The 11912-nt window shown below is 56.7% G+C and overlaps 1 protein-coding gene across 1 annotated transcript in view; it reads left to right on the forward strand.

Annotated features, from left to right (window-relative positions):
- CFAP91 (cilia and flagella associated protein 91) overlaps positions 1 to 11402 on the forward strand; it is a 78557-nt gene extending 67155 nt beyond the window's left edge. Inside the window, exons 14-17 of the mRNA XM_083171491.1 lie at positions 760 to 981; positions 2787 to 2935; positions 8671 to 8762; positions 11193 to 11402. Coding sequence (XP_083027617.1) covers positions 760 to 981; positions 2787 to 2935; positions 8671 to 8762; positions 11193 to 11302 — 573 coding nt within the window. The 3' untranslated portion in view covers positions 11303 to 11402. The remainder of the gene's footprint in view (positions 1 to 759; positions 982 to 2786; positions 2936 to 8670; positions 8763 to 11192) is intronic.
- The last annotated feature ends 510 nt before the right edge of the window (positions 11403 to 11912 follow it).

Below are 11912 nucleotides of genomic sequence, written 5' to 3' on the forward strand. Positions count from 1 at the left end.
TTCTATCGCAGCCGCTGAGTAAGTCCTGGGCTACACACACACTGCACACACTGGGGAATCATTACATGGTGAGCGGCTGTTATCTGGGAGTGTCATGTAATACGCAGGTGTGGCCAGGTGTGTGAGGGGAAGTCATGTGATGTCAGCTCCGCCCCCGATCAGCCTGATTCTATCGCAGTCGCTGAGTAAGTCCTGGGCTACGCACACACTGCACACACTGGGGAATCATTACATGGGGAGCGGCTGTTATCTGGGAGTGTCAGGTAATGTGCAGGCGTGGCCAGGTGTGTGAGGGGAAGTCATGTGATGTCAGCTCCGCCCCCGATCAGCCTGATTCTATCACAGCTGCTGAGTAAGTCCTGGGCTACACACACACTGCACACACTGGGGAATCATTACATGGTGAGCGGCTGTTATCTGGGAGTGTCATGTAATACGCAGGTGTGGCCAGGTGTATGAGGGGAAGTCATGTGACATCAGCTCCGCCCCTGATCAGCCTGATTCTATCACAGCCGCTGAGTAAGTCCTGGGCTACGCACACACTGCACACACTGTGGATCATTACATGGTGAGCGACTGCGAATTGATTTACAGGGAATTGCCGATCCAACTACTTTACGCAATTAGCAGGTCTTCACAGATGCGGTGTTTTCTCTGGAGGGCTGTGACTATCTGATTACAGGGCTTAGAAGATTAGCAGGCCAGCGATCAGGCCCTATGTTCGTATAGTGTGTTTAGTAACTGTGTGTCTGTCCTCAGGCCTCCATGAGAGATGAGCACCTGTCCCGGCTGGAGGGCGGGGTCCTCGCAGACATGTTTGACTTCCTGTCCAAGGAGCTGGTCAGGCTGCAGGAAGAACGCAGGATCCACGCTTTCGCCATGCTTGCTGAGCGCCACCGGCGCATCCGAGAAGCAGAAGAGAGTGGAAGGAGACAGGTGGAAGAGAGACGCAGGCGGGAGGAGGATGAGATCTTCAGGCAGGTGAGCGTTACGAGGGTGTCTGTACCTCTGTAAGTGGTGCTTCCTGCGATTCTGTTCTGTGTAAAGGGCCGCTGTGTCCTGTGGCCTGCTGTATAAAGTGCAGTTCCGTCCTGCGGCCTGCTGTATAAAGTGCCGTTATGTCCTGTGGCCTGCTGTATAAAGTGCCGTTATGTCCTGTGGCCTGCTGTATAAAGTGCGGCTCTGTCCTGCTGTATAAAGTGCGGCTCTGTCCTGCAGCCTGCTGTATAAAGTGCGGCTCTGTCCTGCGGCCTGCTGTATAAAGGACGGCTCTGTCCTGCAGCCTGCTTTATAAAGTGCCGCTCTGTCCTGTGGCCTGCTGTATAAAGTGTGGCTCTGTCCTGTGGCCTGCTGTATAAAGTGCGGCTCTGTCCTGCGGCCTGCTGTATAAAGGGCCGCTCTGTCCTGTGGCCTGCTGTATAAAGTGCCGCTCTGTCCTGTGGCCTGCTGTATAAAGTGCAGCTCTGTCCTGCGGCCTGCTGTATAAAGTGCCGCTCTGTCCTGTGGCCTGCTGTATAAAGTGCCGCTCTGTCCTGTGGCCTGCTGTATAAAGTGCGGCTCTGTCCTGTGGCCTGCTGTATAAAGTGCGGCTCTGTCCTGTGGCCTGCTGTATAAAGTGCGGCTCTGTCCTGTGGCCTGCTGTATAAAGTGTGGCTCTGTCCTGTGGCCTGCTGTATAAAGTGCGGCTCTGTCCTGCGGCCTGCTGTATAAAGGGCCGCTCTGTCCTGTGGCCTGCTGTATAAAGTGCCGCTCTGTCCTGTGGCCTGCTGTATAAAGTGCAGCTCTGTCCTGCGGCCTGCTGTATAAAGTGCCGCTCTGTCCTGTGGCCTGCTGTATAAAGTGCCGCTCTGTCCTGTGGCCTGCTGTATAAAGGACGGCTCTGTCCTGCAGCCTGCTTTATAAAGTGCCGCTCTGTCCTGTGGCCTGCTGTATAAAGTGTGGCTCTGTCCTGTGGCCTGCTGTATAAAGTGCAGCTCTGTCCTGCGGCCTGCTGTATAAAGGGCAGTTCTGTCCTGCGGCCTGCTGTATAAAGTGCCGCTCTGTCCTGTGGCCTGCTGTATAAAGTGCCGCTCTGTCCTGTGGCCTGCTGTATAAAGTGCCGCTCTGTCCTGTGGCCTGTTGTATAAAGTGCCGCTCTGTCCTGTGGCCTGCTGTATAAAGTGCCGCTCTGTCCTGTGGCCTGCTGTATAAAGTGCCGCTCTGTCCTGTGGCCTGCTGTATAAAGGGTGGCTCTGTCCTGTGGCCTACTGTGTAAAGTGCCGCTCTGTCCTGCGGCCTGCTGTATAAAGGGCGGTTCTGTCCTGCGGCCTGCTGTATAAAGTGCCGCTCTGTCCTGTTGCTTGCTGTATGAAGTGCCACTCTGTCCTGCGGCCTGCTGTATAAAGGGCGGCTCTGTCCTGCGGCCTGCTGAATAAAGTGCCGCTCTGTCCTGTGGCCTGCTGTATAAAGTGCCGCTCTGTCCTGCGGCCTGCTGTATAAAGTGCCGCTCTGTCCTGCGGCCTGCTGTATAAAGGGCAGCTCTGTCCTGTGGCCTGCTGTTTAAAATGCCGCCCTGTCCTGCGGCCTGCTGTATAAAGTGCCGCTCTGTCCTGCGGCCTGCTGTATAAAGTGCGGCTCTGTCCTCTGGCCTCCTGTATAAAGTGCGGCTCTGTCCTGCGGCCTGCTGTATAAAGTGCGGCTATGCCCTGTGGCCTGCTGTATAAAGTGCGGCTCTGTCCTCCGGCTTGCTGTATAAAGTGCGGCTCTGGCCTGCGGCCTGCTGTATAAAGTGCCTCTCTGTTCTGCAGGTTGTTACCATTCATCAGAGTACAGTGGACTCTTACCTGGAGGACATCATTATCCGCACCACGGCTGACACCGCAGAAGAGCAGGCCAGAGAGGAGATTGCGAGGAAGGCTCAGGAGATCAATGACATTGCCTACCAGATAGAGAGCAGGTAAGCAGCTTTCTCATCATATTACCTGTCAGTCGGAGTAATAACTGTCATACAGATACAGGCTTGGGTAGGTCCGGTACCCCTGTCAGTCTGGTGATCACTAGTGATACAGCCACAGATCCGTGCTGGGTGGGTCCGGTACTCCTGTCAGTCTGGTGATTACTAGTGACACTGCCATAGATCTAGGCTGGGTCGGTCCGGTACTCCTGTCAGTCTGGGTGGTTCCGGTACTCCTGTCAGTCTGGGTGGGTACGGTACTCCTGTCAGTCTGGGTGGGTACGGTACTCCTGTCAGTCTGGGTGAGTACGGTACTCCTTTCAGTCTGGGTCGGTACGGTACTAATGCCAGTCTGTGTGGGTACGGTACTCCTGTCAGTCTGGGTGGGTACGGTACTCCTGCCAGGCTGGGTGGGTACGGTACTCCTGCAAGGCTGGGTGGGTACGGTACTCCTGCCAGGATGGGTCGGTCCGGTACTCCTGTCAGTCTGGGTCGGTCCGGTACTCCTGTCAGTCTGGGTGGGTACGGTACTCCTGTCAGTCTGGGTGGGTACGGTACTCCTGTCAGTCTGGGTGGGTACGGTACTCCTGTCAGTCTGGGTGAGTACGGTACTAATGCCAGTCTGGGTGGGTACGGTACTCCTGCCAGGCTGGGTGGGTATGGTACTCCTGCAAGGCTGGGTGGGTACGGTACTCCTGCCAGGATGGGTCGGTCCGGTACTCCTGTCAGTCTGGGTGGGTCCGGTACTTCTGTCAGTCTGGGTGGGTCCGGTACTCCTGCCACTCTGGGTGGGTACGGTACTCCTGCCACTCTGGGTGGGTACAGTACTCCTGTCAGGCTGGGTGGGTACGGGTCTGTGGCCAGTCTGGGTGATCACTAGTGATACAGATCCAGGCTGGGTGGGTCCGGTACTCCTGTCAGTCTGGTTGGGTACGGTACTCCTGTCAGGCTGGGTGGGTCCGGTACTCCTGTCAGGCTGGGTGGGTCCGGTACTCCTGTCAGGCTGGGTGGGTCCGGTACTCCTGTCAGTCTGAGTGGTTCCGGTACTCCTGTCAGTCTGGGTGGGTATGGTACTCCTGTCAGTCTGGGTGAGTACGGTACTCCTTTCAGTCTGGGTCGGTACGGTACTAATGCCAGTCTGGGTGGGTACGGTACTCCTGTCAGTCTGGGTGGGTACGGTACTCCTGCCAGGCTGGGTGGGTACGGTACTCCTGCAAGGCTGGGTGGGTACGGTACTCCTGCCAGGATGGGTCGGTCCGGTACTCCTGTCAGTCTGGGTCGGTCCGGTACTCCTGTCAGTCTGGGTGGGTACGGTACTCCTGTCAGTCTGGGTGGGTACGGTACTCCTGTCAGTCTGGGTGGGTACGGTACTCCTGTCAGTCTGGGTGAGTACGGTACTAATGCCAGTCTGGGTGGGTACGGTACTCCTGCCAGGCTGGGTGGGTATGGTACTCCTGCAAGGCTGGGTGGGTACGGTACTCCTGCCAGGATGGGTCGGTCCGGTACTCCTGTTAGTCTGGGTGGGTCCGGTACTTCTGTCAGTCTGGGTGGGTCCGGTACTCCTGCCACTCTGGGTGGGTACGGTACTCCTGCCACTCTGGGTGGGTACAGTACTCCTGTCAGGCTGGGTGGGTACGGGTCTGTGGCCAGTCTGGGTGATCACTAGTGATACAGATCCAGGCTGGGTGGGTCCGGTACTCCTGTCAGTCTGGTTGGGTACGGTACTCCTGTCAGGCTGGGTGGGTCCGGTACTCCTGTCAGGCTGGGTGGGTCCGGTACTCCTGTCAGGCTGGGTGGGTCCGGTACTCCTGTCAGGCTGGGTGAGTCCGGTACTTCTGGCAGTCTGGGTGGGTCCGGTACTCCTGTCAGTCTGGGTGGGTACGGTACTCCTGTCAGTCTGGGTGGGTACGGTACTCCTGTCAGTCTGGGTGGGTCCGGTACTCCTGTCAATCTGGGTGGTTCCGGTACTCCTGTCAGTCTCGGTGGGTCCGGTACTCCTGTCAGTCTGGGTCAGTCCGGTATTCCTGTCAGTCTGGGTCGGTCCGGTACTCCTGTCAGTCAGGGTGGGTAGTTAATCCTGTCAGTCTGGGTGGGTACGGTACTGCTGTCAGTCTGGGTGGGTCCGGTACTCCTGTCAATCTGGGTGGGTCCGGTACTCCTGTCAGTCTCGGTGGGTCCGGTACTCCTGTCAGTCTGGGTGGGTCCGGTACTCCTGTCAGTCTGGGTGGGTCCGGTACTCCTGTTCAGTCTGGGTGGGTACGGTACTCCTGTCAGGCTGGGTGGGTCCGGTACTCCTGCCAGGCTGGGTGGGTACGGTACTCCTGCCAGGCTGGATCAGTCCGGTACTCCTGTCAGTCTGGGTGGGTACGGTACTCCTGTCAGGCTGGGTGGATCCGGTACTCCTGTCAGGCTGGGTGAGTCCGGTACTCCTGGCAGTCTGGGTGGGTCCGGTACTCCTGTCAGTCTGGGTGGGTACGGTACTCCTGTCAGTCTGGGTGGGTACGGTACTCCTGTCAGTCTGGGTGGGTACGGTACTCCTGTCAGTCTGGGTGGGTCCGGTACTCCTGTCAGTCTGGGTGGGTCCAGTACTCCTGTCAGTCTGGGTCAGTCCGGTACTCCTGTCAGTCTGGGTCAGTCTGGTACTCCTGTCAGTCAGGGTGGGTAGGTACTCCTGTCAGTCTGGGTGGGTTCGGTACTGCTGTCAGTCTGGGTGGGTCCGGTACTCCTGTCAATCTGGGTGGGTCCGGTACTCCTGTCAGTCTCGGTGGGTCCGGTACTCCTGTCAGTCTGGGTGGGTACAGTATTCCTGTCAGTCTCGGTGGGTCCGGTACTCCTGTCAGTCTGGGTGGGTCCGGTACTCCTGTCAGGCTGGGTGGGTCCGGTACTCCTGTCAGGCTGGGTGGGTCCGGTACTCCTGTCAGTCTGGGTGGGTCCGGTACTCCTGTCAGGCTGGGTGGGTCCGGTACTCCTGTCAGGCTGGGTGGGTCCGGTACTCCTGTCAGGCTGGGTGGGTCCGGTACTCCTGTCAGGCTGGGTGGGTCCGGTACTCCTATCAGTCTGGGTGGGTCCGGTACTCCTGTCAGGCTGGGTGGGTCCGGTACTCCTGTCAGGCTGGGTGGGTCCGGTACTCCTGCCAGGCTGGGTGGGTACGGTACTCCTGCCAGGCTGGATCAGTCTGGTACTCCTGTCAGTGTGGTGATCACTAGTGATACAGCCACAGATCCAGGCTGGGTGGGTCCGGTACTCCTTTCAGTCTGGGTGGGTCCGGTACTCCTGTCAGGCTGGGTGGGTCCGGTACTCCTGTCAGGCTGGGTGGGTACGGTACTCCTATCAGGCTGGGTGGGTACGGTACTCCTGCCAGGCTGGATCAGTCCGGTACTCCTGTCAGTGTGGTGATCACTACTGATACAGCCACAGATCCAGGCTGGGTGGGTCCGGTACTCCTGTCAGTCTGGGTGGGTCCGGTACTCCTGTCAGGCTGGGTGGGTCCGGTACTCCTGTCAGTCTGGGTGGGTCCGGTACTCCTGTCAGTCTGGGTGGGTCCGGTACTCCTGTCAGTCTGGGTGGGTCCGGTACTCCTGTCAGGCTGGGTGGGTCCGGTACTCCTGTCAGTCTGGGTGGGTCCGGTACTCCTGTCAGGCTGGGTGGGTCCGGTACTCCTGTCAGTCTGGGTGGGTACGGTACTCCTGTCAGGCTGGGTGGGTCCGGTACTCCTGTCAGTCTGGGTGGGTCCGGTACTCCTGTCAGGCTGGGTGGGTCCGGTACTCCTGTCAGGCTGGGTGGGTCCGGTACTCCTGTCAGGCTGGGTGGGTCCGGTACTCCTGTCAGGCTGGGTGGGTCCGGTACTCCTGTCAGGCTGGGTGGGTCCGGTACTCCTGTCAGGCTGGGTGGGTCCGGTACTCCTGTTCAGTCTGGGTGGGTCCGGTACTCCTGTCAGGCTGGGTGGGTCCGGTACTCCTGTCAGGCTGGGTGGGTCCGGTACTCCTGTCAGGCTGGGTGGGTCCGGTACTCCTGCCAGGCTGGGTGGGTACGGTACTCCTGCCAGGCTGGATCAGTCCGGTACTCCTGTCAGTGTGGTGATCACTAGTGATACAGCCACAGATCCAGGCTGGGTGGGTCCGGTACTCCTGTCAGTCTGGGTCGGTCCGGTACTCCTGTCAGGCTGGGTGGGTCCGGTACTCCTGTCAGGCTGGGTGGGTACGGTACTCCTATCAGACTGGGTGGGTACGGTACTCCTGCCAGGCTGGATCGGTCCGGTACTCCTGTCAGTGTGGTGATCACTACTGATACAGCCACAGATCCAGGCTGGGTGGGTCCGGTACTCCTGTCAGTCTGGGTGGGTCCGGTACTCCTGTCAGGCTGGGTGGGTCCGGTACTCCTGTCAGTCTGGGTGGGTCCGGTACTCCTGTCAGTCTGGGTGGGTCCGGTACTCCTGTCAGTCTGGGTGGGTCCGGTACTCCTGTCAGGCTGGGTGGGTCCGGTACTCCTGTCAGTCTGGGTGGGTCCGGTACTCCTGTCAGGCTGGGTGGGTCCGGTACTCCTGTCAGTCTGGGTGGGTACGGTACTCCTGTCAGGCTGGGTGGGTCCGGTACTCCTGTCAGTCTGGGTGGGTCCGGTACTCCTGTCAGGCTGGGTGGGTCCGGTACTCCTGTCAGGCTGGGTGGGTCCGGTACTCCTGTCAGTCTGGGTGGGTCCGGTACTCCTGTCAGGCTGGGTGGGTCCGGTACTCCTGTCAGGCTGGGTGGGTCCGGTACTCCTGTCAGGCTGGGTGGGTCCGGTACTCCTGTCAGGCTGGGTGGGTCCGGTACTCCTGTCAGGCTGGGTGGGTCCGGTACTCCTGTCAGGCTGGGTGGGTCCGGTACTCCTGTCAGTCTGGGTGGGTCCGGTACTCCTGTCAGGCTGGGTGGGTCCGGTACTCCTGTCAGGCTGGGTGGGTCCGGTACTCCTGTCAGTCTGGGTGGGTCCGGTACTCCTGTCAGTCTGGGTGGGTACGGTACTCCTGTCAGGCTGGGTGGGTCAGGTACTCCTGTCAGGCTGGGTGGGTCAGGTACTCCTGTCAGGCTGGGTGGGTACGGTACTCCTGTCAGTCTCGGTGGGTACGGTACTCCTGTCAGTCTCGGTGGGTACGGTACTCCTGTCAGTCTGGGTGGGTACGGTACTCCTGTCAGGCTGGGTGGGTCCGGTACTCCTGTCAGTCTAGGTGGGTCCGGTACTCCTGTCAGTCTGGGTGGGTCCGGTACTCCTGTCAGTCTCGGTGGGTACGGTACTCCTGTCAGTCACGGTGGGTACGGTACTCCTGTCAGGCTGGGTGGGTCCGGTACTCCTGCCAGGCTGGGTGGGTCCGGTACTCCTGTCAGTCTGGGTAGGTACGGTACTCCTGTCAGTCTGGGTAGGTACGGTACTCCTGTCAGTCTCGGTGGGTCCGGTACTCCTGTCAGTCTGGGTGGGTACGGTATTCCTGTCAGTCTGGGTGGGTACGGTATTCCTGTCAGTCTCGGTGGGTCCGGTACTCCTGCCAGGCTGGGTGGGTCCGGTACTCCTGTCAGTCTGGGTGGGTCCGGTACTCCTGTCAGTCTGGGTCGGTCTGGTACTGCTGCCAGGCTGGATCGATCCGGTACTCCTGTCAGGCTGGGTGGGTCCGGTACTGCTGCCAGGCTGGGTGGGTACGGTACTCCTGTCAGTCTGGGTGGGTACGGGTCTGTGGCCAGTCTGTGTAACCTTGTCTCTCGTCCTCACAGCCGCACACAGTTCCAGTCGCAGGAGATTGTTGCAGAGCTGGTGTACAGTTTCCTCATCCCTGAGATACAGAAGAGCAGTGTCCGTGACAGAGGTGAGCAGTATCACGTTATCATCATGTAACTCACACGTATGTATCATAGATAGGTGGTGAGTGTGACCCTATAAGAGAACAGGGGGGACAGGTAACATCCATAGGTACTTATGTACTAACTGGGCTGCCGATTTTGAAATCGGGTCCATCGCATCGCATCGCATCCGACCATATCGCATGCGATGCGATGCGATGCGATGGACCCGATTTTTCCATAGGATTCAATGTTAAAATGGACTGAGTCCATTTTAACATGGAATTCAATGGGAAAAGGGGTCCTTTTCATACCCCTACTATACAAGTGGGCATGGAGTTGGATATAAACCTGTGGCGAGCGTAGCGAGCCACCGAGCCCGAAGCGTGGCGAGCGTAGCGAGCCCCGCGAGGGGACACAGAATACCGGCCCCTCGCGGGGCTCGCCACGCTTCGGGCTCGGTGGCTCGCTACGCTCGCCACAGGTTTATATCCAACTCCATGCCCACTTGTATAGTAGGGGTATGAAAAGGACCCCTTTTCCCATTGAATTCCATGTTAAAATGGACTCAGTCCATTTTAACATTGAATCCTATGGAAAAATCGGGTCATGGCATCGCATCGCATCTGATTGTATGCCTTAAGTTAAGGCATACAATCAAAAAATCGGCAGCCCAGATAACACATAAGTACCCATCCATAGTACCCGGACTACGGCCTATTCATTGTGCATCAGGCCCACAATAAGGCAGATGCTACACCCCAGGCCCCTACATAAGGATAGGCCCATCCACATGACCGCATGATGATCACACCCCCTCCCACCACCCCCCAGGGAACTACAGTGGTATCTACAGAACAAGAAATAGACAAACAAAACACCTGAAGCGCCAACAAACTGTCCTGCCGCCGCCGCTGCCGCCGCTGCTTGTCCGTCACATGATAGTTCTACTGCAAACTAGAAAAGATCAAAACAGTTTTCAGAGTTTCCGGACCCTTCACAGCGCTGAACATCATGTCCAAATATAAAGCAGCAAAAGCCATTTTTCATAAAAAGTATATGTCCAAATTTTATTACATTCCAAATATTGTGAAAAACTTCTATAAAAAAAAGTAAAAAAGTGAAAGATTCCACAGAACTGGTCACTATTCGGATACACAGTCACTGTAATAAACCAGACCTTTTTGGGGTGCTCCCTCTCTATGACAAAAATCGGCATTTAGGGATAAGCTGTTATTCCCGGGTACCCCAGAAACGTCAGGTGCAGAGATTAGAAAAACCTTTGGTACTTGTTTCCTAGAACGGCCACACCGATTTTGATCGGGTCGGAAAAATTGCGTCGATCGCATCGCATGCGATCAAATCGCATGCGATGCGACCGACGCAATGGACCCGATTTTTACATTGATTCAAATGTGAATAGGGTCCCTGGGACCCTATTTTACATTGAATTCAATGTAAAATTGTCCCCAGACCCCAATTTTAACCCCCCTGATGGCTCAAATGGCCCCATTGTGAACGTCACCCCTTGATTGACGCCAACCCGAAGCGTGGCGAGCGTAGCGAGCCCACAAAGGTCGGAGTACGCGTCCTCGGTCGGAGGACGCGTACCGCCGCCCTTGCGGGCTCGATGCGCTCGCCACGCTTCGGGTTGGCGTTAATCGTGGGGTGGCGTTCACAATGGGGGGCATTAATTAATAGCCATGACGGGGGCATATACAATGAGAAATGGCCCATATTGGCCCATTTCCCATTGTTTGCTATGTAAAATGTTGTTAATCGCCTCCATCGCATCTTGTGCCATTATAATGGCACAAGACCGACACCATCAACGCGATTGCAATGTTAAAAATATTTTAACATTGAATCCTATGGCAAAATCGCGTTGATCGCGTCGGTCGCGTCGCGTGCCATGTTAGTGCACGCGACCGACGCGATCAACGCGATTTTGCCTTTGCCAGCAAAATGGACCTGATTTCAAAGGAAATCGGGTCCATCGCGTTAGTCGTGTACTTTAACTTAAGGTACACGATTACTAACGATTGTGGCCGTGATAGGAAACAAGTACCAAGCCTTTTAACGGGTCTGGATTATGAGGAACAATCAGACACTGTCACCCATCTGCTGATATTCCTGGCAGGGTCTATAGAACAGGGGTAGCTGTACTGCCACTGCAGCTCTCCGTGTACCCCACTGCTCCGCACTTTAACTCTTTCAGGAAAATGATTGTATATCCAGTGGCCGCACTGCCACTACAGCCACCGCTATCTCCTGTGCGCTTATCGCCAGTAAGGCAGCCAGCCTAAGCATATCCCTCTGAAGCGGTGATGCAGGGACTGGGGAGAGATAGCGCGTGTCTGTCTGAGTAAATGTGTGATAGATCCCTATCTTGGGGTTATGTCGTCATGTCGGCATTATTCTGAGCCGCTGACGCTGTGTCTCTCCTCTCCTCACAGTGCGGAAATCCCAGCGCAGGCACATCCAGGCGGCTCATCGTGTTGTCCATGCCGACGCAGAGGTTCTGCTGAGTGAGGCGCAGCCTCCAGCCGAGGGAGAGACGGAGTGACGCACAGCAGACCCTCATTTCCCCATCAGCGCCATAAGTACCCGGTTACCCCCTCGCCAGTGCGAATCTGATCTGGAATAAATAACGTGTAAATAATGACGCTCCGTGTGACGTGTGTGCGCTCATTTATAAGTCAGCAGCCTTATAGTGCGGAGACATGTACATGGTACACGCGTGTCCTCAAGTCCTGGCCAGTGCCTTCTCTTAGTGGTCCAGGTAACGGGCGCCACGGCCGCGCTGAGCGTATTTCATGCCCCATACTGTCTGAGGCACAAGTCGGACCCGATTTCCCTCCAACGCTGGGCTTATATGTGACTGGACACTGAGGGCCAGATGTACCAAGTGTCAAAAGTGATAAAGTGGAGAGTGATAAACAACCAGCCAATCAGCTCCAAACTGTAATATCTTTAAACATGGCCTGTGTCATGACAGTTAGGAGCTGATTGTCTGTTTTTTTATCACTTTTTGAAGCCCTTTATCTTGCCCCTTTATGTGCCAGTTTTCACGCGATTTATGGCATATAAAAGGAATGCTGGGTAGTTCATGGGGTACTTGTGTAGTTTCACGGCGCCACCGCGCGCACAGTGAAACTTTGAAACTTGGCAGTCTG

The sequence above is a fragment of the Crinia signifera genome, chromosome 2 (genome assembly GCF_055691185.1).
Source record: "Crinia signifera chromosome 2, ASM5569118v1, whole genome shotgun sequence".
Classification (NCBI taxonomy): Eukaryota; Metazoa; Chordata; class Amphibia; order Anura; family Myobatrachidae; genus Crinia; species Crinia signifera.